This window comes from Halichoerus grypus, chromosome 3, assembly GCF_964656455.1.
Source record: "Halichoerus grypus chromosome 3, mHalGry1.hap1.1, whole genome shotgun sequence".
Taxonomy (NCBI): domain Eukaryota; kingdom Metazoa; phylum Chordata; class Mammalia; order Carnivora; family Phocidae; genus Halichoerus; species Halichoerus grypus.
The window spans coordinates 172579044-172606726 of NC_135714.1; the positions used below are offsets into that span (position 1 = coordinate 172579044).

The following is a 27683-nucleotide window of genomic DNA, read 5'->3' on the forward strand; positions in this document are numbered from 1 at the left end:
CCTCTTATTTTATGCATACCTTGATTGACTTTTACAAAAACACTTATTTTTACTGCTTTTGTGTTTTCTATTTTTCATATTCTTACTTATAGTCTTTCCTTTCCATTCAAAGGGACCTCTTTAATATTTCTTTTAGAGCTAGTTCAGTGGTTATGAAATCCTTTAGTTTTGATTGTCTGAGAAACTACCTCTCCTTCAATTCTGAATAATAGCCTTACTAGATAAGAGTATTCTTGGATACAGATTTTTCCCTCCACACTTTGAATACATCATGCCACTCCCTTCTGGAAAATCACCTTATAGCCTTATGGGGTTTCCTTTATATGTAACTATCTTTAATTCTCTTGTAACTTTTAAAATTCTTTATCACTATTTTTTGCCACTTTAATTACTATGTGTCTTGGTGTGGACCTCTTCGGGTTGAATTTGTCAAGGGCTCTCTGTGCCTCCTGAAACAAGATGTCTGTCTCCCTCCCCAGATTTGGGAAGTTTTCAGCTATTATTTTTTCAAGTACATTTTCAGCCTCCCTTTTTTTCTCTTCCCCTTCAAGGATCCCTAAAATGTGAATGTGATTATGCTTAATGGAGTCACTGAGTTATTTAGGTGTATTCTCATTATGCCATATTTGTTTGTCTCTCCCTTGTTCAGCTTGATTGCTTTCCATTCTATCCTCTAGGTCACTGATACATTCCTCTGCTTCCTGTAACCTACTATTCAACCCATCCATTGTATTTTTAATTTCATTTATTGAGTTCTTCATCTCTGGTATGTTATTTTAATCTCTTTGTCCAGGGTCTCACTGATACCGTCTACTTTTTTCCAAAGTCCAGTGAGTATCTTTATAATCATTAAATTCTCTATCAGGCATATTATTTCTATTCCACTTAGATCTCCTGCTGTGATTTTGCCATGTTCTTTCATTTGGGACAAATTTTTCTATCTCATTTTGTCTACCTCTCCGTTTCTATGTGTTAGGAAAGTCATTTATATCCTTTGCTCTTAAAAGTAGTGGCTTTATGAAGAAGAGGTCCTGTAGTGCCCTGCCATGCAGTGTCCTCTGTTCATCAGAACCTGGCACTTCAGAGGAGTCTCCTATGTGTGTTGCTTCTGTCCTGCTATTGTGTCTGAGTATCTTTTCCTTTCAGTCTAGACTTCTGTACTGAATCTCTGCCTGTTGTGGGCAGTGCTTGCTCTCTGTGGTGTCAATGAAACCCAGGCAGGCTAGCTCTCAGGGGACATAACTACAGGAGGGCTCACAGTGGGGTGGTGATCTTAGCAAAATTTGCACTGAGCTGTTAGTCCTAGGCATGCTCCCCCAAAGTGCAGCAGTGGCCAGGAGCATGGTGCATGTTAATGGCAGCAGCCAGGGTGCAGTGTGTGTGGCTGCCAAGGTGGCCAGGATCATGTGGTGGCTGGCCACAGTGTGAAGCATCTATGAGCCCAGGGGCTGGGCATGGAGCAAAGTGGTGGCTGGATAAGGCACTCACAGCATTAGCAAAATTTGTGCTGAACCAGTAGTCTTAGGTTGGCTCCCCCAAAGCAAGGTGGTCGCCAGGGTTACAGTGCATGTTAGCAGTAGCAGATGGGGATGCAGTGTGGTGTCTCTCTCTCAATCAGATGGAAGCCCCCAAATGTGGGGCAATGATTGGGTGAAAGCCAATGATCAGGCAGTGAAAGGATTCACCCAAGACAGAACAAAGGAGATAGAAGTTTATTGAATATACTGCGAGGGAATGTGGAAGGGGGGAATACACAGCAAAGATGAGGCTGTCTGCAATAAGGCAGTGGATGGGGACCATATTTAAAGTGAGAAGGTGAGGAGGTATTTTGGTAACTGTGCCTAGTTGTAAGTAACCCATTGGTTAGTTAGGGCCTATGGATACTTTGAGGTGGGTCACCTGATGGGCCTGTCTGTATTCAGCCAGGTGGTCACTGTGGGCCCTTTCTACATTCCATTGCTCAAGACTATTAGCCTAAAAATAGCCTCTACAGGTGGCATGCTGCAGTGGTGACAATCTGGGGCATATGGTATCTGTGTCCCTGCTAGCTGGGCGTGAATTGTGGCAGAAGCTGAGGTCTTGTGGTGTCTCTACCTGTGGTGGGTGGGTGGGGCACACATAGCAGTGAGCAAAATTTACACTGAGCCATTAGTCCAAAACTGGATCCCCTAAGCGATGGCCATGCCATGGGGGATGCAATGCCTGGAGGCAGCAGTTGGGTGGGGTGTGCAACACTAAAACAATTCACACTAAGTCCAGTTCCGAGGCTGGAAGCCTTAGAGTGGGCCAGTCCTCAGTGGGTGGAGCACAGTGTTAGCAGGTTAGGTAGCAAGTATATATGTAGCACCACCTTCTGCAGGTGGCTCTGTGTTTATGCTGGGGGACTGGGGAGGAAAATGGCAGCTGCCAGCCCCTTTGTTCCCAGAAAAGACCCCCAACATGCTCTAAAATCCTTATAAAGGAATATCTCTCCCATTTGTCTCAGGTGTTGTGCAAACTGTCCATTCTATATTGCCTCTCTGCAGGCTGTTGTCTTTTTAAGGGTGGGGACTCAGCTATTACTTGCCCTCCAGGCTAGTCCAGTGCTGAGTCAGCTGACTTTTAAAGCTCTAGGCTCCAAGCCCCCCTGGTTATACAACCTCACAGAATTCAGTCCATCTGGTTTTCAAGACCAGACATTATGGGGATTCATTTTCCCCATGTGGGCTTGCTGGTGTTTTCCACTTTCCATGCCTGTAACTCCCTCCTTCGGGCAGCTCCCAACCTCTGTTTCTACCCTTTCTAACCTCCCAGATTCAGCTTCTTCCCTACATTTAGTTGTGGAGTTTGTTCTGCCAGTCTTCAGATTGCTCTCTAGTTTATTGACTCAGATATGAGTGATATCTAGTTGTGAACATGGGACAAGGTGAGCTTAGGGTCCTACTACTCTGTCATCTTTCTGGAACCTCCTTGCCTTTTTGTTTTCTTAATGGCTTCCTTGGCTACAAAAGCTTCTCATTTTGATGTAAGTCTCAACAGTTTATTTTTACTTTTGTTTCCCTTGCCTGAGGAGACATATCTAGAAAAATGTTGCTGTGACCAATGCCATAGCAATTACTATCTCTTCTAGGTTTTTTTTTATGGTTTTAGATCTCACATTTAGGTCTTTAACTCACTTTTAGTTTATTTTTGTTTATAGTTTAAGAAAGTGGTCAAGTTTCATTCTTTTGCATTGTAGCCATCCAGTGTTTCTAATACCATTTGTGTAAGAGACTGTCTTTACCCCATTGCATAGTCTTGCCTTCTTTGTCAAAGACTAATTGACCATATATATCTGCATTTATTTCTGGGCTCTTGATTCTATTGATTGATGTGTCTATTTTTGTGCCAGAACCATTCTGTTTTGATTACTACATCTTTGTAGTATATCTTGGAATCTGGGATTGTGATACCTCCATCATGGTTCTTCTTTCTCAAGATCACTTTAGCTATTCAGGGTCTTCTGTGATTCGAAATAAATTTTAGTGTTATTTGTGTTAGTTCTGTGAAAAATGCTATTGGTATTTTGATAGGAATTGTACTAAATCTGTAGATTGCTTTGGGTAATATGGACACTTTAACAATATGAATTTTTCCAATCCATGATCATGGAATATCTTTCCATTTGTTTGTGTCATCTTCAATTTCTTTCATCAATGTTTTTTCAGTTTTCAGAGTACAGCTCTTTCACCACATCTAATATCATACTCAGTGTGGAAAAGCAGAACTTTTCTTCTAAGATCACACAGAAGACAAGGACCCTTTTATTCAAACCCTTTTATTCAACATAGTACTAGAAGTCCTAGCCATAGCAATCAGACAAGAAATAAGAGGCATCCATATTGGTAAATAAGTTGAGCTGTCTCTATTTGCAGATAACATAATACTATACTCAGAAAATCCCAAAAATTCCACTAAAAAACTACTAGAAGTAATAAATGAATTCAATAAAGTTGAAGAATACAAAATTAATACCTAGAAATGAGTAGTGTTTCTATATACTAATAACAAAGTAGCAGAAAGAAAAATTAGAAAACACCATTTATAACTGCCTCCCCCCAAAAAAAACAGAACACCTAGGAATAAACCTGTACTCTGAAAACTAAAATACATGGAATTGTTTAGAGTAGTATGTTGTAAGAGAAGCTGTAATGAGGGTCTTCCTTCCAAAATAGGAGATAAATTTATCAGGTGCTTTTATAAAATAACAATTTATTCCTGATCTTTTGTAATACCTGGTTTATCATGTAATGTTTCAAAGAAAATTAGATACAATGTCTTCAGTTACACTAACTATGAAGTTAGTGTATTATTAAAGTATAACAAACTTTTATTACTATATAACATGTTTTAAATTTACAGGAGTCAGATGATATTCTTTTGTCATTTTTATATTTCAATATTAACAAAAGTGTGTTATGGTTCACAATATAAATATTTTAATGAAAAATTATCAAGAGTACTCAAGGAAGATAGGGGACCAAATACACACTAAATATTAATGTGGGGGGGAGCAAAAATCAATGACATCACAGGGAATTCCAAGGCTAGTTTCAAAGAGAGAGTCTATAGTAGAGAGCAAGTTTTCACAATACGCAATGAATAGTGTAAATCTAGACTATATGCCTGGCTTAGATATTGACTTGTAAGGACACCTGTGCTTTAGGAACAGAATTCCATCATGAGACTGGAAGCCAGAACTTTATAAAATAGGTAGCCAAGGTTCATCATTGAGAAATTTGAGATTCAAAAGGACATTTTCTTTTCTCCTAGTTGTCCAAACCATTGTCAAATTCTCTTCAATATGTAATATCTTACAATTTTTCTCTCTTTTTAAATTTAATAATATATGTTGAAAAATACTGAAATGTTCCTCTATTTCTGGAATAAACTCCAGAAGCATATTCTTTTTCATATACTCATTTCTGTTGATAATTCTGATACATATATTTTGTAAGTATTTTTCAAAATATAAATCAGTCATTCAAAATAACATTAATAGGAGGAGTGAACAACTTTCATGATTTAATTCTATTTCTATATGCCTGCAAATGATACTGGAATTAAAACTTTTACAAGTACTCACTTCACAGTAACATTCAAAAACATGAAATATTTAGGATTAACTTTAAGAATTAAAGATACCTAAATAAATGGAACAATATGTCATGCTCACAGTTTGAAAATCATAACATTATGAATATGTCCATTCTCTACAAATTCTTCTATAGATTTTTAAAAATCCCAATCAAAATTCCATCAGAATTACTTTTTTCTTTAGGTGTGAGTAGAAATAGAAAAGTTGATTCTAAATTTTACATAGAAATGCAAAAACCTAAAATCACCAAATCCATATTGATAAAGAAATACAAAATATGAAGATACATTTTACCTGATTTAATGAGTTAAGGTAAGGAGAGCTGGTATTGGTATAAGGATAGATATATGGAACAATGGAACACAAAGTATGTGATATATTGTTTTCAACATAGGTACCAAGAAAAATATCATTTTTCAACAAATGGGCCTAGAACAATTGGAAATACATATAGAAAAAAATATACCCTGATACTTACAAATATTACTTAAAATGGATCATAGATATACACATAAAAGCTAAAATCAATAAACTTCTTGAAGAACACTTATGAGAAATCTTCACAATCTTGGGATGGATAAGGCACAAGTGGTATAATGCATAAAGGAAAAAAATGATACACTGAACTTCATCCAATTAAAAACTTTGACTTTTTGAAAGATATCATTAAGAAAATACAAGCCAAGTCACATACTGGGAGAAAATCTTACAAAAGACTTGTATATAGTTTATATTAAGAATTTCTATAACTACATAATAGAAAAAGCAAACAACCCTATAAATATGTGCAAAATGTTTGAACAGACACTTTAAAAAGGAGAAATATGAATGTCCCATAATCATATGAAACATTGTCCAATATAATTAGTCATCAGGGAAATACAAATTAAAACCACAATGCACACGTTCAAATGACTAAAATGAAAAAGACTGGCAATAACAAAAGTTGATGATGATAAGGAACAGCTACCACTCTCATACACAGATGTTTGGAATGTAAAATAATACAATATTTGGGAAAGCAGTTTGACATTTTATTATAGATTTAACAGTAAATTAACGTATGACCCAGCAATCTTACTCCTAGATATTTACCCAACAGAAATGAAAACATAAGTCAATAAAGATTTGAACATGAATATTCTTTGGAAGCATTTTTCATAATAGTCACAAATGAAAACAACCTAAATGTTCATTAATAATTTCATGGATAAACACTCCATTATATAAATATAATGAAGACCACCTAGACACATCATAAGTTTTTTTGTTGAAAACCAAATATAAGGTCATAATGCCTTTGTAGATACAACACAGATGGGTTCTATGGATCATCTGGCTAGGTATGGCAGGCAGAAGCAGAATTAGGCACTGATGTCTTCAGTGACAATGGGACAGATGGTTAAAAATAGAACTACCTTATGATCCAGCAGTATCATACTGGGTATTTACCCAAGGATACAAAAATACTGATTTGATGGGATACAAGCACCCCAAGGTTTATAGCAGCATTATCAACAGTAACCAAATTATGGAGAGAGCCCAATTGTCCACTGACTGATGAATGGATAAAGAAGATGTGGTATATATATATATATAATGGGATATTACTCAGCCATAAAAAAGAATGAAATCTTGCCATTTGCAACAGTGTGGATGGATCTAGAGAGTATTATGTTATACCAAATAAGTCAGTCAGAGAAAAACAAATGCCATATGATTTCCCTCACATGTAGAATTTAAGAAATAAAACAGTGAACTTAGGGGGGAAAGAAAGAGGCAAACCATAAAAGAGACTCTTAACTATAGAAAACAAACAGAGTTTATGGAGGTAAGGTGGGCAGGGGATGGTCTAAATGGGTGATGGGTTTTAAGGAGGGCATTTGTTGTGATGAGTACTGGGTGTTATATATAAGTGATGAATCACTGAATTCTACTACTGAAACTAATATTACATTGTCTGTTAACTAACTGGAGTTTAAATGAAAATTTGGGGAGAAAAAAACAATTTCACACAGTTTTAACAAAACATTAATGTAGATTTCTGAATTTCAGAATTATTTTAATTTTCTAAGAAAAGAAAAAAAAAACTACATTTGACCAGATGGACTAATAGATCAACATTCCATCCAAAAGCACAAGAATACATATTTTTCTCAAGTGCACATGAAAGAGTCTCCATTTTAGATCATGTGTTGTCCACAAAGGAAGTCTCAGTAGTTTTAAGAAGACTAAAATCTTGTCAAGCATCTTTTCTGACAAAGGTATGAAAGAAGAAATCAATTGCAAGATGAAAACTGGAAAAATTACAAATATGTGGTGGCAAAACAATATGCTAGTGAATAACCAATAGGTCAATGAAGAAATTTTAAAAAAATCAAAATATACCTTGAGACAAATGAAAATTTAAATGCAACACAGAAAAATGTATGTGATGCAGCAAAAGCAGTTCCAAGTGGGAAATACACAGCAATATAGGCTTATCTCAAGAAACAAAAAAAATCTCAAACAATCTAACTTTATAGTTATAAAGGAGGTAGAAAAAGAAGAAAGTTAGTAGAAGGAAGAAAATTAAAAAATCAAATGGAAATAAATTAAATGGAGACTGAAAACTCAATAGAAAAGATCAATGGAAACTAAGAGCCAATTCTTTCAAAAGATTAAAAATATGACAAACTTTTAGCAAGACTCACCAAGAAAATGAGAGGTTTCATAAATAAAATTAGAAATGGAAAAGGAGAGGTTACAACTGATACCAAGAAATACAAAGGTTCATAAGAGACTACTATGAACAATTATATGCCCATAAATAGAACAACTTAGTAAAACTGGATAAATTCCTAGAAATACATATACCAAAACTGAATTATGAAGAAATAGAAAATATGAATAGATTGACTACTAGTAAAGAGATAGGGTCAGTAATCAAAAACCTCCTAAGAATCATAAGACCAACTCTAACACCGTACACAAAGATAAACTCAAAATGGATGAAAGACCTCAATGTGAGACAGGAATTCATCAAAATCCTAGAGGAGAACATAGGCAGTAACCTCTTTGACATTGGCCACAGCAACTTCTTTCAACACATGTCTCAAAAGACAAGGGAAACAAAAGCGAAAATGAACTTTTGGGACTTCACCAAGATAAAAAGCTTCTGCACAGCAAAGGAAACAGTCAGCAAAACAAAGAGGCAACCCACAGAATGGGAGAAGGGATTTGCAAATGATACTACAGGCAAAGGTCTGATTTCCAAGATCTATAAAGAACTTCTCAAACTCAACACCCAAAAAACAAGTAAGTCAAAAAATGAACAGAAGACATGAACAGACACTTCTCCAAAGAAGACTTACAAATGGCTAACAGACACATGAAAAAATGTTCATCATCATTAGCCATCAGGGAAATTCAAATCAAAACCACATTGAGATACCACCTTACACCAGTTACAATGGCAAAAATGGACAAGGCAAGAAACAACAAATGTTGGAGAGGTTGTGGAGAAAGGGGAACCCTCTTACACTGTTGGTGGGAATGCAACTTGGTACAGCCACTTTGGAAAACAGTGGGGAGGTGCCTCAAAAAATTAAAAATAGAGGTACCCTATGACCCAGCAATTGCATTACTGGGTATTTACCCCAAAGACACAGATGTAGTGAAAAGAAGGGCCATATGCACCCAAATGTTCATAGCAGCAATGTCCACAATAGCCAAATAGCCTGTGGAAAGAGGCGAGATGCCCTTCAACAGACAAATGGATAAAGAAGATGGGGTCCATATATACAATGGAATATTACTCAGCCATCAGAAAGGATAAATACCCAACTTTTACATCAACATGGATGAGACTGGAGATTATGCTAAGTGAAAGAAGTCAAGCAGAGAAAGTCAATTATCATATGGTTTCACTTATTTGTGGAACATAAGGAATAGCATGGAGGACATTAGGAGAAGGAAGGGAAAAATGAACAGGGGGAAATCGGAGGGAGAGATGAACCATGAGAGACTATGGACTCTGAGAAACAAACTGAGGGTTTTAGAGGGGAGGGGCGTGGGGGGATGGGTTAGCCCAGTGATGGGTATTAAGGAAGGCACATACTGCATGGAGCACTGGGTGTTATACGAAAACAATGAATCATGGAACACTACATCAAAAACTAATGATGTACTGTATGGTGACCAACATAACATAATAAAATTAAATTAAATTAAAAAATAAAAAGAATCATAAGACCAAGACCAGATGGCTTCACTGGTGAATTCTTCCAAACATTCACAAAAGGTTTAATACTTACTTTCCTAAACTCTTCCTGAAAATTGTAGAGGAGGGATCATTTTCAAATTTACTTGATGAGGCCTAAATACAAATTATTCAGGCGCTTAAGTATCTATCCTTAACACACTTTATTCATCTTTCATGCATATATTTCATGTGTATTTTATATCACAATGAAATGATAAGTATGACATAAATATTTATTGTTAAAGTGGGCAGAGAACTTCCTTTCAAGGGAACTAAAATATACTAAAGTATGTTTTAAGAAAAAGAATATAATTTAAATGAAATTCTTTCAGGAGGGAACTGTGACATGCAAAGAAAAATACTAATAACCAAAAGGAACAATAGGTAAAATAAAGAAAGTATTTTGAGAATAAAATCTTCAGGGTATTTTCTAATGAAAAGCACAGAGGTGACAGAAATATACTATTTACAAGAATTTTATGTAAGTTAAATCCCATTATTTTGGAGGTGGCCTAGATATGGTTAAATATGTATGCTAAGAATGCAAGAATAATCACTAGAGGAAAATAAAAAGTACAGATCCACTAAATTGTTGCAATAAATGGTGGAAGAAAGAAAAACAAAGCATGAAGTTTCCAAAGAAATGAACAAAAATTCAATTAAAAAATAAACATGGCAAAATGAACATAGAAAATATGAAAATTTTGAGACAACTAAACATAAAAAGTATGCAATCTAGAGGAGTGTAAGGAGTCAAAACAGCTAAATGTAATGAGATATCCTAGAGAAGATCCTGGTATCAGAAAGAAGCTATTTGGTAAAAAGAAAAGAAATCCAAATAAATTGTGGACTTTGGTTAATTAAAAATATGCAAAAATATTAATCACAATAATGTTTAAGAGGATAATATGATAAATCAAAGACAAATTGGATAGTAAATCAAAACCCAATGTAGATCTTGAGCTTACTAGTACAGAAAAACTAAATGAGAAGGGAGAAATATCAGGGAAATACTGACTAACAAAAGCTAATTTGTGCATAGATATATAGATATGTCAGACCAAATAGACTTTAAAACAACATTAGAGATAAAGAGATTCAGCATTTGAATATAAAAGTTAAATTTCTAGGAAGATATAACAATCATAATATAAGTCTCCACTGTAGAAAACAGCTTCAAAAAACAGAAAGTATAAATTGAAGAATATATACTGAGAATTAGGCAAATCCAACAGCATAGTTGTAGGTATCAATATTATCTCTCAGGTACCAAGAGTTCAGGTGAATAAAATCCATAAAAATACAGAAGATTTGAGGCATTCACTTAAAAATTATCATGCAATCAAGTTCTATATATAGGAATTTTGTTTCTAATAATTCAAGAGTTTATATCTTCTCAAATGAACATGGAACATTCCAAAAACTCACCATGCATAAGTGTGTGAAAACAGGCACAACAAAATGCAGTGATTAGCCATCTTACCAAGCACAACTAATAAAAGGGTAAGAGCAAAAAGCTAAATATAACAATAAAAAGCCAAGGATTATTATTAATCCAATTCTGTGAAGTCAAGTTAAAATAAATGACATTCCCTCAGATGCAAGGATGGAAATTAGGAGATGAGGAGGTACAACATACATGTAGTAACAGTGAACCCATGCAGGCACTTTGAGGAATTCACATACTTGAGGTGATAATTACAGGATTGATGTTACCAATGTTTATGATACAGGAAGGTAGGTGTTACTATTAACGCTTACACCGTAAAGAAAATCTACCTCTTTAATCCATGCTACACTTATGCTTCACTTAAGCTTTTCAAATGCTTCAAATTCAGGATGAGTCAGTTATCACATGCCCCATATCTCTGTATCTTGGATGTTTAATAAAATGGTAGCCGCAAACTCTTTCAAAAAGGGTCCTCCTACATCACATCTACATTTATAAAACTACATGAGAAACACAAAAACAAATCTTTAGATGAATTAGAAATGTTTGTCACTAACCTCTGCAAGGCCGCAATCACATTCTTCGGGAGGTTCCAAAATTCCATTGCCACAAACTGCTGCTGCTCTTCCTTGGTAAACCACTTCTGAAACTGTTTGATTCCGAAGACATTCAAATTCAGGCTGTGAAACCATACGCTTAAATTCATCCATGCTGCAACTGCTAAAAAACTTTACACCATGGGAATGTCTAAAAATAAATTATATTCCTCAGATAAATGGAATAAAATGGAAAAAAATCACTATCAAAATAACACTCTATGAATTACTGAAAAGTACCATAAATTCTGTAATACTGCACTTACAGAGGAGCCAAGAAGGAAGGGAGAGGATTTTTATCTTTAATACAAGTTGTAAATAAAAGCAATGTTTATTTCTATTGTAATTCAATACAATAGACATCTAGCAAGTAGAGGAAGTTAAGGTGACATGAGTTAAAATATATTACAACACAAATAATGTTTGCCACACAAAAAATCTCTCTTTAGCTATGTTCTACTATTATTTTCATTATGATTGCCAACATCCCAATTATAATCATTATTATAAGCATTAATTATAAGAAAATGAAGCATACTAGAAAAATTTATGTGGAAAACTGAAGAAATAATAACGGTGTTACAGGAAAAATGAGAATCATTTGTATTTTGATAACAAAATTAATCAATTAAAATATCTCAACACTAATTATATAAAATATATAAGCCCTAGATTTGTTTTATTTTGTTACCTTTTGAAATATTTCTGTACTTCTACATGCACTATTTAATGAATGTTTATTTCATTTTGTAACAATCTACAACTTAGAGAAATGACAAAAAAATAGACCAAAAAATAAATTTTTCCCAAAACAATGAATAAGTTGCCAAACATGATTCTAATAACTCTAAATATTTTAATGTATAATTCCTACATAGACATTAATTCTAAAAAAGACCCTTCAAAATCAGGAAATAATGTCATCCAAATTTCACCATCATCACAATATTGGCACTTTATAGCAAAAAGATCCAGTTGAGAGTCAACCATCGCATTTTTTCTTCAATTTTTTTCTCTCCAAATTTTTATTTAAATTCCAGTTAGTTAACATGCAGTGTAACATTGCTTTCTGGTATAGAACTTAGTGATTCATCACTTACATGAGACTCCCAGTGGTCATCACAACAATGCTCTTCTTAATATCCATCACCCATTTAACCCATCCCCCCACACAACCTCCCCTCCAGCAAACCTCAGTTTTATTTCTATAGTTAAGAGTCTCTTTTATGGTTTGCCTCTCTGTTTTTCCCCTAAGTTCACTGTTCTATTTCTTAAATTCTACATGTGAGGGAAATCATATGGCATTTGTTTTTCTCTGACTGACTTATTTGGTATAACATAATACTCTCTAGATCCAGCCACACCATTGCAAATGGCAAGATTTCATCTTTTTATGGCTGAGTAATATCCCATTGTGTATATATACCACATCTTCTTTATCCATTCATCAGTCAATGGCCACTTGGGCTCTCTCCATAATTTGGCTACTGATGATAATGCTGTTACATAAACCTCAGAGTGCATGTATCCCATAGAATCAGTATTTTTGTATCCTTTGGGTAAATACCCAGCTATGCAACTGATGGATCATAGGGTAGTTCTATTTTTAACTTTTTGAGGAAACTCTATACTGTTCTCCAGACTGGCTGCAGCAGTTTGCATTCCCACCAACAGTGTAAGAGGGTTCCCCATTCTCTGCATCCTTGCCAACACCTGTTTCTTGTGTTGTTAATTTTAGCTATTCTGACAGGTGTGAGGTGATATCTCATTGTTGTTTTGATTTATATTTCCCTGATGATGAGTGATGTTGAGCATCTTTCCATGTGTCCATTAGCCATCTGGATGTCATCTTTGGAAAAATGTCTGATCATGTCTTCTGCCCATTTCTTGACTGGATTATTTGTTTTTTGGGTGTTGAGTTCATTGATAGGTTCTTTATAGATTTTGAATACTAACCCTTTATCAGATATGCCCTTTGCAAATATATTCTCCCATTCCAAAGGTTGACTTTTAGTTTTGTTGATTGTTTCCTTCACTGTGAAGAAGGTTTTATCTTGATGAAATCCCAATAGTTCGTTTTTGCTTTTGTTTCCCTTGCCTCCAGCAATGTGTCTAATAAGAAGTTGCTATGGCTGAGGTCAAAGAGGTTGCTGTCTGTGCTCCCCTCTAGGATTTTGATGGCTTCAGGTCTCACATTTAGGTCTTTCATTCATTTTGAATTTATTTTTGTGTATGGTATAAGAAAGTGGTCCATTTTCATTCTTCTGCATGTTGCTATCCAGTTTTCCCAGCACCATTTGTTGAAAAAACTTTTTTCCATTGGATATTCTTTCCTGCTTTGTCAAAGATTAGTTGACCATATAGTTGTGGGTCCATTTCTGGGTTTTCTATTCTGTTCCATTGATCTCTATATCTGTTTTTGTTCCAGTACCATACTATCTTGATGACTACAGCTTTATAATATAGTTTGAAGTCCAGAATTGAGATGCCTCCAGGTTTACTTTTCTTTTTCAAGATTGGTTTGGCTATTCAGGGTCTTTTGTGGTTCCATACAAATTTTAGGACTGTTTGTTATATTTTTGTGAAAAAGGCTGTTGGTGTTTTCATAGGGATTGCATTAAATGTAGAGATTGCTTTGGATAGTATAGACATTTTAACAATATTTGTTATTCCAATCCATGAGCATGGACTGATCTTCCACTTCTTTGTGTCATCTTCAATTTCTTGCATCAGTGTTTTAGAGTTTTCAGAGTACAGATAATTCCCCTCTTTGGTTAGGTTTATTCCTAGGTATCTTATGGTTTCTGGTGCAATGGCAAATGGAATCGATTCCTTGATTTCTCTTTCTGCTGCTTCATTATTGGTGTATAGAAATGCAACAGATTTCCATATATTGATTTTGTATCCTGCCACTTTATTGAATATGTGTATCAGTTCTGGCAATTTTTTGGTGGAGTCTTGGGTTTTCTGTATAGAGCATCATGCTGTTTGCAAATAGTGAAAGTTAGACTTTTTCCTTGATTATTTGGATGCCTTTTATTTCTTTTTGTTGTCTGACTGCTGAGGCTAGGACTTCCAGTACTATGTTAAATAACAGTGTTGAGTGGACATCCCCGTCTTTTCTTACCATAAAAGAGAAGCTCTCAGTTTTTCCCCATTGAGGATGATATTAGTGGTGGCTTTTTCATATATGGCCATTATGATGTTGAGGTATGTTCCTTCTATCAAGAATTGATGTTGTACTTTGTCGAATGCTTTTTCTGCATCTATTGAGAGGATCATATTGTTCTTCTCCTTTCTTTTATTAGTGTGATGCATCACATTGATTGATTTGTCTATATCGAACCACCCCTGCAGCACAGGAATAAGTCCCACTTGGTGGTGGTGAATAATCCTTTTAATGTACTGTTGAATCTGATTAGCCAGTAACATGATGAGAATTTTGGCATCCATGTTCATCAGGGATATTGGCCTGTAGTTCTGTTTTTTAGTGAGTCTTTGTCTGGTTTTGGAATCAGGGTAATGCTGGCCTCATATAATGATTGTGAATGTTTTTCTTTCATTTTTATTTTTTTGGAATAGCTTGAGAAGAATAGGTTTTAACTCTTCCTTAAATGTTTGGTAGAGTTCGTCTTTGAAGCTATCTGGCCCTGGACTTTTGTTTGTTGGGAGATTTTTGATTACTGGTTCAATTTCTTTGCTTGCTCTTAGTTGTTTTAGTTTTCTATTTCTTCATGTTCAGTTTTGGTAGTTTGTATGTTTCTAGGAATTTATCCATTTCTTCCAGGTTGTCCAATGTGTTGGCATATACTTTTTCATAATATTCTCTTATAATTGTTTGTATATTTGTGGTATTGGTTGTTATTTCTTCTCTTTCATTTGTGATTTTTTTTTAATTTGGGTCCTTTCTCTTTTTTTCTTAATAAGTCTTGCTAGGGGTTTATTAATTTCATTAATTTTTTCAAGGAACTAGCTCCTGGTTTCATTTATCTATATTTTTTTTTTTTAGTTTCTGTATCATTTTTTTCTGCTCTAATTTTTAATGTTTTTCCTTCTTCCATTGGCTTTAAGCTTCATTTGTTGTTCTTTTTCTAGTACCTTTATGTGTAAGATTAAGTTGCTTACTTGAGATTTTTCTTACTTCTTGAGGTAAGCCTATATTGCTATGTATTTCCCTCTTATGACACTTTTGCTGCATCCCAAAGGTTCTGGACCATTGTGTTTTCATTTTCATTTGTTTCCATGTATTTTATTATTTCTACTTTAATTTCCTGATTAACCCGTTCATTATTTATTTGCATGTTGTTTAACCTCCATGTATTTGTGGTCTTTTCCAATTTTTTCTTGTGGTATACTGGAAACTTTCATAGAAGTTTCATAGAGTTGTGGTCAGAAAATATGCATGGTATGATCACAATCTTTCTGTATTTGCTGAGGGCTGATTTGTGACCCAGTATATGATCTATCCTGGAGACTGTCCCATCTGCACTCAATCCTGCTGCTTTAGGATGAAATGTATCTGTGAAGTCCATCTGGTCCAGTGTGTCATTCAAAGCTATTGTTTCCTTGTTGAATTTCTGTTTAGATGATCTGCTCATTGGTGTAAGTGGGGTGTTGAAGTCCCCTATTATTATTGTATTAGTATTAATGAGTTCCTTTATGTTTGTTATTAATTGTTTTACTTATTTGGGTGCTCCCATGTTGGGGAAATATATATCTACCTTTGTTAGATCTTCTTGTTGGATAGTCTCCTTTCTTAGGATACATTGCCCTTCTTCATCTCTTGTTATAGATTCAGTTTAAAATCTATTTTGTCTGATAAAAGTATTGCTACTCTGGCTTTCTTTTGACGGCCATTGGCATGATAAATGGTTTGCCATCCCCTCACAATCTGCAGGTGTCTTTAGGTTAAAAATGAGTCTCTTGTAGGTAGCATGTAGATGGGTTTTGTTTTTTATCCATTCTAACACCCTATCTTGTGATTGCAGTGTTTAATCCATTTACATTTAAAGTATTATTGATAGATATGTCTTTAGTGCCATTTTATTATTTGTTTTGTCATTGCTTCTGGAGATTTTCCCTTTTCCTTTCTAGTCTTTGTCTCTTTTGGTCTCTCCTTCCCACTCAAAGAGTCCCCTTTAATATTTCTTGCAGGGCTAGTTTAGTGATCAAGAACTCCTTTAGTTTTTGTTTTCCTGGAAAACTCTATCTCTTCTTCTATTCTGAATGATAGCATTGCTGAATAAAGTATTTGTGGCTGCAGATTTTTCCCATTCAGCATGTTGAATATATCATGCCACTTCTTTCTAGCTTGTCACTTCCTGTGGAGAGATCTGCCGCTAGCCCTATGGGTCTTCCCTTTTTTTTTTTTTTAGATTTTATTTTTTTTATTTTTTGAGAGAGAGAGACAGAGATAACGAGAGAGAGAGCACAAGTGGGTAGGAGAGGGAGAAGCAGGCTCCCCACAGAGCAGGGAGCCCGATGCGGGACTCAATCCCAGGACCCTGGGATCATGACCTGAGCTGAAGGCAGACACTTAACCGACTGAGCCACCCAGGCGCCCCTGGGTCTTCCCTTCTAAGTTAAGGACTTCTTTTGTTCTTGCTGCTTTGGGATTTTTTATCACTATATTTTGTAAATTTAACTACAGTATGTCTTAGCATTGGCTTGCTTTTGTTGATTTTAATGGGAATTCTCTGTGCCTCCTGGATTTGGGATTCCAGATTAGGGAAGTTTCCTTCCCCAGATTAAGGAAGTTTTCAGCTATTATTCCCTCAAATAAACTTTCTGCCTCCTTTTCTGTCTACTCTTTTTCTGGGACTCCTACAATATGAATGTTATTACATTTGGTGGAGTCACTGATTTCCCTAAGTCTGTCTCATGATCCATAATTATTATTTCTCTCTTTTGTTCAACTTCATTTTTGTCCATTATTCTCTCTTCCATATCACTTATTTGTTCCTCTGCTTCTTCCATCTTTGTGGTCATTACATCCAGTTTGTTTTGAATCTTAGTTATTGCATTTTTCACTTCTGATTGTTTTTTAATGCTTTTATCTCTGTGGTGAGGGCCTCCCTGAAGTCTTCCATTCTTTTCTCAAGCCCAGCAAGTATCCTTATGATTGTTCTCTAAATTCTCCATCAGGCATATTACTTATATCTGTTTCACTTAGATATCTGGCTGTGACCTTTTCTTACTCTTTCTTTTGAGATGAATTCCTTTGTCTTGGCATTTTGTCTAAGTCTCTTTTCTTCTTCTGTGCATTACAGAAGGCTGTTATGTTTCCTGCTCCTGAGAGTAATGGCCTTATGAAGAGGAGATCATATAGTGTCCAGGGCCTGGCACTTTAAAGAGTGTCTCTGGTGTGTGCTACATGTACTCTGCTGCTGTGTTTTGGCTGCTCTATCCTTCCAGGAAGTCGTCTGCAGAGGCTGTCCTTGGTGGGAGTGGGCAGTGTTTAGACCTTGTCCAGAGTGTGGCAAGTTTTAACTAGATGTGCTCTGGTCTGCTTGTTAAATAATACCTGATGCTACTTCCACTAGGACAAAAGCCTTACAGAACTCTGTTCAGGAGACAGTGCATGCAGGGGTTTCTGCTGGTTTTGTGGGGGAAGGGGCCCGCTGGGCTGGGACTTAGGCACACTTGCCTGAGAAAAGCAGTACCAGCAGAGTGCAGGTGGGTGGGACTTAGTGTAAGCAGGTTAGGCAGCCAGTATCCATGCTGTGCTGTTTACTGAAGCTATTTTATGCTATGGGGCAGGGGAAGGAAGCCAGCTCCTTTATCCCCAGAGATGCTTGCTCTCAGGGAAGCACTCCTAGAAGAGCAAATAATCTCCCTTCTCAAGTGCCAGGTGTTTTTCAGATTGCTGTTTTCACACTGTCTCTGGGTTGCTTGCCTGCCTGGAACAGCACAGTGCACTATGGGCTTTATCCCAATGAAGCCTACTGACCTTTAAAACTCCAAACTTTAGGGATGTGCTATGGTGGGGGCCTATGCTGGTCTTTTGGGCAAGGGTCTGACCCTGCTGGGATGGATGCAGGTTTGACTGAGAAGGGCAGGCACACTAGAGGGCAGGGAAATGGGCTTTGGAGCAAGCAGGCTAAACAGCCAGTGTCCATCCAGGTTAGCCTCCCCCAGCAGGTGTCTCTGTGCCTATGCAAGGGAGGGGGGGATGAGGACATGGGGATGGGGTTGGGGTTGGGGTAGGAAATGGTGCATGCCAGCTCTTTTGCCCCCAGAGGGTCATCTTTGTGACCACCACCTCTCACAGATGAGCTCCAGAAAAGGGAACATCTCTCCCCTGTGCACCTTTAGGTGATCCTCCCAATCATTTGCTGTCTGCCCCCAGGGTGCTTGCCTGTCTTTTCCCCAGGAGTAGGGCAGTGCCCTCAGGGCTCTATTCCAGCTATGCTGGCCATCCTCTAAAATCCCAGTCTTTGAGCCCTGCTGGTTGCAAAACCTCACAAAAATCAGCCCCTCTGGTTTTCTCAGCCAATGGATTTGGGGAAGTGTTCTCGCTGTTTGCTTCCCTGTGTGTTCCCTACCCCTCCTTTATCTGTTACCATGGCTCCCTTTCCTCTGCAGCACCTGGAATCCATTTCTCCCCCAATCCGTGTTTCTGCACCTCCTACCATCTCCATGTGGCCTCTTCTCTCCCTATAGTTGTGAAGTTTGTTCTGTCAGTTGTCAGGTTGATTTCTTGGGTGTTCAGAATGGTTTGATGGTTACCTAGTTGTGTTCCAGGTACTAGACAAGCCTAGGGTCTTCCTAGTATGCTGCCATTTTAGCTCCTCCTCAAACATTGCGTTTAATTCTCATGTCTCCTAAGTTTAGTTACCTACACTTTTGTTGTTGTTGTTGGACTACATGATCATGGAAAGTTTTGTGATTACAGACTGACTATTTGGTAGAATGTCCCTCAGTTTAGGACTATAAAATATTTCCTCATAATTAAACTGAGGTTATGCATCTTGGCAACACTATCACAGGAGTGTTGCTCAGTCTGTGTCATTGCATCCTAACAAATGGCACAGGATTTCAATTTGTTATATTACTGATGATAGTCATTTTGATTAGTTGATTAAGGTGTATCTGCTAGTTTTCACTCTATTATTACTTTTTTCTTATTAGTTAATAATTATCAGGAGAGAAATACTAAAATGGGTTATAATCCATTACTATCACTATTATTTATAACATTCAGATTCCCACAGATTTAATTATTGGGAGCTGACTTTGTGTCCCTTTGGTAAGTCTCCATAATTATTTAAACACCTCTTAATTTTTTCATACAACATGTTCCAAGCTCATTTTTATTTTCTTTGCTTTATAACTGGAATCAATCATTCCTCCAAAGTGCCCCAGTTCTTTTTAGTGAGGAATAGTATTTTTAAAACATGATCCGGGTGATACATGTACTATTAGTATTACTAGATTTTTTTTTTAAGAGCAGAGATCAAGGCAATGCTAACATCTTAAGAAATATTCACAGCCCCTTTGCTCTTACCTACAATTTGCTATATCCCCACCAGTTCTGGCTCCTGCAATGGCATGAGCTTACAGTCTCAGTAGGGACAACTTCTTAGCGTATGGCTTAGCTAATGATTTATAAGGTCAGTAAGACTTTTAGAGTTCTTATTGTCCTCCTATTTTATTTCCTGCTACACAGCTACTTCTGGTTACTTAGTTCTTTGTCAGTGGATTGGTCCCAGCTGCTGATATTTTTGGTGCATTTCAGTTTGGGAAACTTGTGGAATATGCTTTTGCTTCTTAGTTTGTTTTCCTAGTTTCACTCTGTATTTTGTGAGAGAATTGGGGGAGGCTAAAATACCATGCTGATACTTTTACCATTTGATTTCCATCCTCTCCCTTATTCCTAAAACATATTCCTCCCTAGGTAAGACTCCATTATCTTGGTCCTTCTTTCTAATATTTTCTTCCTTCCTGTTTCTTCTCATGGCATATCACTGGTTTCTCCTCAATTACTAAGCCTGTAAATATGAGAAGTACCCTTATCATTCTTTCAACTTCTAAATGACCTGTTCATGGTTTTAACTTCCACCAATACAGTGATGGCTCACACATTTTAAATTCCTTGTCCTCAGATCAGGACCTATATAACTGTGCATTTAATTCTAATGGATGACTTGGAATCCCCAAATTAACATAAACTGCCCTCAAGACTTCTCCTCATTTTTCTGCTTTCCTAAAATACTTGCCTTTTTCAGTATCGGTTAATAATTATGATATCAAAAAGTCTACAAATAATTCTTCACATCTCCTTTTTTTTCTCAATCTTAATAAACTACTATAGATTATTATGAGAATCATCTCCAAAATATTACTATATTGTTCCCTCTGATATATTTTAATTCATTTTAAGATAATTTTTACTATCCATACTGCATAAATCAACTTAAAATGTATTTGGTTAACATTTATCACAAAATCCCAACTCTTGCATCCTGATTGTACAATCAGACTCTTTCATACACATTCCTGAATCACCTTGCCTTCCTCCCCTGACTTATGCTTTAGCCTCATTGTATTTTACTTTCTTTTCTTTACGTCCAAAACATTCTTCCTTATAGTCCCAGCTATTTCTTTTTTTTTTTTTTTTCATTTTTATCCATCTCTCAATATCCTTATTCTAGTCTGTTGAGCTTTTCAAGCTTCTTGCGAATCAAGTATCAATTTGCTTGCCTGGAAAGTTTTCAACAAGCTCTTTACATGACCAAATTCATATCCCTCATAACTATTTCCTCAGAAAACTTCCTTTATCAGAAAGTTTATTCTCCCCATGTATTCCCTATTTATTTAGTTGTTGGCACCTATAATAAGCTGTTTATACTTTGTTTATTTCTAGGTCTACTTTTAAATTTTCAGACCCTGATATGTTAAGATATTTATGACATATTATCTTGTTAGCCATTTATAGGACTAACACGATCCTGCAAAGCAGTAGATGCTTAATACATACTTTTAGAATGAATGAATTTCATCTCAAGACGCTAGTAAACCCCCAGAAAGTCATCATCAACATTCACGTTCTCTGTAACATCGAATGTAGAAATATTAAGCACATTTTCCTTTTTCTTTTTATTAACACATAATGTATTATTTGTTTCAGGGGTACAGGTCTATGATTCATCAGTCATCACAAATCACAGTGCTCATCATAGCACATACCCTCCCCAATGTCCATCACCCAACCACCCTATCCCTCCGAACCCCCTCCACCCCAGCAACCCTCAGTTTGTTTCTTGAGATTAAGAGTCTCTTATGGTTTGTCTCCCTCTCTGGTTTCATCTTGTTTCATTTTTCCATCACTTCCCCTATGATCCTCTGTGTTATTGCTCTAATTCCACATATCAGTGAGATCATATGATAATTATCTTTCTCTATTTGACTTATTTCACTTAGCATAATACCTTCTAGTTACATCCACATCTTGTAAATGGCAAGATTTCATTTTTTGATGCTACATAATATTCCATTGCATATGTATACCACATCTTCTTTGTCCTTCATCTGTTGATGCACATTTAGGCTCTTTCCATAGTTTGGCTATTGTGGACATTGCTCCTATAAACACTGGGGTGTACGTGCCCCTTGGGATCACTACATTTGTATCTTTTGGGTAAATACCCAGTAGTGCAATTGCTGGGTCTTAGGGTAGCTCTATTTTCAAATTTTTGAGGAAAATCCATAATGTTTTCCAGAGTGGCTGCACCAGCTTGCACCAACAATGTAGGAGGGTTCCCCTTTCTCTGCATACTCGCCAACATCTGTTGTTTCCTGAATTATTAATTTTAGCCATTCTGACTGGTGTGAGGTGGTATCTCATTGAGGTTTTGATTTGGATTTCCCTGATGCTGAGTGATGTTGAGCACTTTTTCATGTGTCTGTTGGCTATTTGGATGTCTTCTTGGCAGAAATGTCTGTCCACGTCTTCTGCCCATTTCTTGATTGGATTATTTGTTCTTTGGGTGTTGAGTTTGTTAAGTTCTTTATAGATTTTGGATACTAGCCCTGTATCTGATATGTCATGTGCAAAAATCTTCTCCTATTCTATAGGTTGTCTTTTGGTTTTGTTGACTGTTTCCTTTGCTGTGCAAAAGCTTTTTATCTTGATGAAGTCCCAATAGTTCATTTTTGCTCTTGCTCCCCTTGTTTTTGGTGATGTTTCTAGGAAGAAGTTGCTGTGGCTGAGGTTGAAGAGGTTGCTGCCTGTGTTCTCCTCAATGATTTTGATGGAGTCCTGTCTCACATTTAGGTCTTTCAACTATTTTGAGTCTATTTTTGTGTGTGGTGCAAGGAAATGGTCCAGTTCCATTCTTCTGCATGTGGCTGTCCAATTTTCCCACCACCATTTGTTGAAGAGACGGTCTTTTTTCCATTGGACATTCTTTCCTGCTTTGTTGAAGATCAGTTGACCATAAAGTCGAAGGTCCATTTCTGGGCTCTCTATTCTGTTCCAGTGATCTATGTGTCTGTTTTTGTGCCAGTACCATCCTGTCTTAATGATAACAGCTTTGTAATAGAACTTGAATTGTGGAATGGTGATGCCACCAGCTTTGCTTTTCTTTTTCAACATTCCTATGGTTATTCAGGGTCTTTTCTGGTTCCAATCAAATTTTAGGATTATTTGCTACATTTCTTTGAAAAAAGTTGATGGTATTTTGATAGAGATTGCATTAAATGTGTAGATTGTTCTAGTTAGCATAAGTACCTAGAAATTTAACAATAGCAGAGAAATTTACTAATATTTGTTCTTCCATGAGCATGGAACATTTTCCCATTTCTTTGTGTCTTCCTCAATTTCTTTCATGAGTATTCCATAGTTTTGAGAACAACGGACCTTTGCCTCTTTGATTAGATTTATTCCTACTATCTTATGGTTTGGGGTGCAGTTGTAAATGGGATTGACTCCTTAACTTCTCTTTCTTCTGTCTTGTAGGTGTATAGAAATGCAACTGATTTCTGTGCATTGATTTTATATCCTGCTACTTTACTTAATTCATGTATGAGTTCTAGAAGTTTTGGGGTGGAGTCTTTTAGGTTTTCCACATAAAGTATCATATCATCTGCAAAGAGTAAGAGTTTGGCACCTTCTTTGCTGATTTGGGTGCCTTTTATTTCATTTTGTTGTATGATTGCTGAGGCTAAGTCTTCTAGTACTATGTTGAATAGCAGTGGTAATAATGAACGTCCCTGCTGTATGCCTGACCTTAGGGGAGAAGCTCTCAGTTTTTCTCCATTGAGAATGATATTCGCTGTGGGTTTTTCATAGATGGCTTTTAAGATACTGAGGTATATATCCTCTATCCCTACACTGGGAAGAGTTTTAATCAAGAAAGGATGCTGTACTTTGTCAAATGCTTTTTCTGCATCTATGGAGAGGATCATATGGTTCTTGTTCTTTCTTTGATTAATGTGTTGTATCACATTGACTGATTTGTGGATGTTGAACCAACCTAGCAACACAGGAATAAATCCCACTTGATCGTGGTGAATAACCCTTTTAATGTACTGTTCGATCTTATTGGCTAATACTTTGGTGAGAATTTTTGCATCCATGTTCATCAGGGATATTGGTCTGTAATTCTTCTTTTTGGTGTGGTCTTTGTCTGGTTTTAAGATCAAGATAATGCTGGCGCATGAAACGAGTTTAGAAGTTTTCCTTCCATTTCTATTTTTTGGAACAGTTTCAGAAGAATAGGTATTAATTCTTTTTTAAATGTTTGGTAGAACTCCCCTGGGAAGCCATCTGGCCCTGGGCTCTTGTTTGTTGGAGATTTTTAATTACTGCTTCAATTTCCTTACTGGTTATGAGTCTGTTCAGTTTTTCTATTTCTTCCTGGTTCAGTTTTGGTAGTTGATACATCTCTAGGAATGCATCTATTTCTTCCAGATTATCTAATTTGCTGGCATATAATTGCTCATAATATGTTCTTATAATTATTTGTATTTCTTTTATTGTGATCTCTCCTCTTTCATTCATGATTTTATTTATTTGGTCCTTTCACTTTTCTTTTTGATAAGTCTGGCCAGGCATTTATCAATCCTATTCTTTCAAAGAACCAGCTCCTAGTTTCGTTGATCTGTTCTACTGTTCTTTTAGTTTCTATTTCATTGATTTCTGCTCTGATCTTTATTATTTCTCTTCTCCTGCTGGGTTTAGGCTTTATTTGCTGTTCTTTCTCCAGCTCCTTTAGGTGTAGGGTTAGGTTGTGTATTTGAGACCTTTCTTGTTTCTTGAGAAAGGCTTGTATTGCTATATACTTTCCTCTTAGGATTGCTTTGCTGCCATGAATTTTTTTAATTCTTCTTTAATTTCCTGTTTGACCCATTCATTCTTTAGTAAGATGCTCTTTAGCCTCCATGTATTTGAGTTCTTTCCAACTTTCCTCTTGTGATTGAGTTCGAGTTTCAAAGCACTGTGCTCCAAAAATATGCAGGGAATGATGCAATCTTTTGGTAACAGGTGAGACCTGATTTGTGACCCAGGATGTGATCTATTCTGGAGAATGTTCCATGGGCACTAGAGAAGAATGTGTATTCCATTGCTTTGGGATGGAATGTTCTGAATATGTCTGTGAAGTCTATCTGGTCCAGTGTGTTATTTAAATCCTTTATTTCCTTCTTGATCTTTTGCTTAGATGATCTGTCCATTTCAGTGAATGGGGTGTTAAAGTCCCCTACTATTATTGTATTATTGTTGATGTGTTTCTTGATTTTGTTATTAATTGGCTGCTCCCATATTAGGGGCATAGATATTTATAATTCTTAGATCTTCTTGTTGGATAGACCCTTTAAGTATGATACAGTGTCCTTTTTCATCTCTTATTATAGTCTTAGGTTTAAAATCTAATTTGTCTGGGCGGGGTGGAGCAAAATGGCAGAGGAGTAGGAGGCCTGGATTTCGTCTGGTCCCAGGAGTTCAGCTGTATAGGTATCAAACCATTCTAAACACCTACAAACTCAACAGGAGATTGAAGAAAAAAATAGCAGCAACTCTCTGAACAGAAAAGTAACCACTTTCTGGATGGTAGGACATGTGAAGAAGTGACTCCGAGACAATATTCGGGAGGATAGACTTTGGGGGAGGGGGCCTCCGTCAGCTGTTTCTGACAAGTGATAGAGCAGCAGAGCACAAAATCAGAAATTTTAGAAGTCTGCTCCCCTGAAGGATGTCGCTACGGTGGCTAAGTGGGGGGTAGAATGCTTACTGGGACAGTGTGGTCCAAGGACCCTTGGGGTCACAGAAAGACTGGCGGTGCCTGAGTGTGGCAGAGCTCCCAGGTATGGGAGCAGGGAAGCCAGCTGCAGAGAAGAAGCTGAGGAGTGGGCTCTCAGCTCAGGGTTGCCATAAACCGTGATCCGTGGCACAGTCAGGCCATTGTTCTTCCAGCATGGACCCAAAAAGAAGAAGATCTGAGGAGACTCCCCTTCCTCCCCTGGGAGAAGTGGCGTGGGAGCGCACCGCAGGGATCTGCTGGGTTTAGAGACTCCACACAGGGTCGGGTGCCAGAGATAGAAATGCTGGGTGAGCATGGACTGCACCTGGGGACCGGGGAGACAGGAGTGACTGACTGCTTTTCTCTGGGGGCTCACTGAGGAGTGGGGCCCCCAAGTTCTCAGCTCCTCCAGGGTGGAGATTGGGATGCTGCCATTTTCACTCTTGTCCTCCAAAGCTGTACGGAAAGCTTGCAGGGAACAAAAGCTCCCAAGAACAAACCCAAGCAGATTACTTAGCCTAGACCTGGCAAGGGTGGGGCAATTCCACCTCCAGCAAAGACATTTGGAAATCACGTTAACAGGCCCCTCCCCCAGATCAGTGAAAACAGCCAGCCAAGACCAAGTTTACCAATCAATGAGAACAGCAGAACTCCAACGCTAGGGGAATACTGCACATAGGATTCATGGCTTTTTTCCCATGATTCTTTAGTGTTTCAAAGTTAATTTTTTTTAACGTTATTTTTTTTTAATTTTTCTTTTTCCCTTTTTCAACCAACATCTTATCAATCCCTTTTTTAAAAACTCTTTTTTATTTTTAATTTTTAGAGTCATATTCTATCCCTTCAGAGTAGTTAACCTTATTTTTGGTATATATATATAAGTTGTTCTCTCTTTAAAATTTTAGGATACAGTTTCTTCTAACAGACCAAAATATACCCTAAATCTCTAGTGTATGGTTTTCTTCTAGTCTCCTGCCTGATCACATTCTCTCCTTTTTTTTTTTTTAAATCCTCTTCTTTCTTTTTTCAACCAACTTCTTATCTTATCAATTCCTTTTATAAAAACTTTTATAATTTTCATCTTTACAGTCATATTCCATCCCTTCATCGTATTAACCCTTATTTTTTACATATATAACTTTTCTTTCTTTAAAATTTTGGGAGGCACTTTCTTCTAACAGAACAAAATATGCCCAAAATCTAGTCTATGGCCCTGATCTATCCACCAGCCTGATCATATTTGATCATATTCTGTTTTGGTTTTTTGTTTGTTTGTTTTTTTCCTTTTCCTTTTTGTTCTTTTTTCTTTCTTTCCCTTTCTTTTCCCCCAGTTTCAGGTCTTTTCTCATTTGTTTACTGTATATTTTCTGGGGACGTTGTTACCCTGTTAGCATTTGTTCTCTCACGCATCTATTCTCCTCTGGACAAAATGACAAGATGGAAAAAATCACCCCCCCCAAAAAAAAAAACAAAAAACAAAACCAGAGGCCATACCAACTGCCAGGGACTTAATCAATGGGGACATTATTAAGATGTCAGACCTAGATACGGAATGATGATTATAAAGATACTAGCTGGGCTTGAAATAAGCATAGAAGGTAGTAGAGAATCCCCTTCTGGAGAAATGAAAGAACTAAAATCTAACCAAGTTGAAATCAAAAAGGCTATTAATGAGGTGCAATAAAAAATGGAGGCTCTAACTGCTAGGATAAATGAGGCAGAAGAGAGAATCAGTGAGATAGAAGACCAAATGATGGAAAATAAAGAAGCTGTGAAGAAGAGAGATAAACAACTACTGGATCATGAGGGCAGAATTCAAGAGATAAGTGATACCATAAGACAAAACAACATTAGAATAATTGGGATCCCAGAAGAAGAAGAAAGAGAGAGAGGGGCAGAAGGTATATTGGTGCAAATTATAGCAGAGAACATTCCTAATTTGGGGAAGGAAATGGGCATCAAAATCCAGGAGGCACAGAGAACCCCCCTCCAAATCAATAAAAATAAGTCAACACCCCAACACCTAATAGTAAAACTT

At 36.7% G+C, this 27683-nt stretch overlaps 1 protein-coding gene across 1 annotated transcript in view; it reads right to left on the reverse strand.

Annotated features, from left to right (window-relative positions):
* Positions 1 to 27683, reverse strand: part of LOC118552487 (A disintegrin and metallopeptidase domain 3-like) — a 139546-nt gene that overhangs the window by 52760 nt on the left and 59103 nt on the right. Inside the window, 1 exon segment of the mRNA XM_078068230.1 lies at positions 11367 to 11556. Within this exon segment, the coding sequence (XP_077924356.1) occupies positions 11367 to 11556 (190 nt within the window).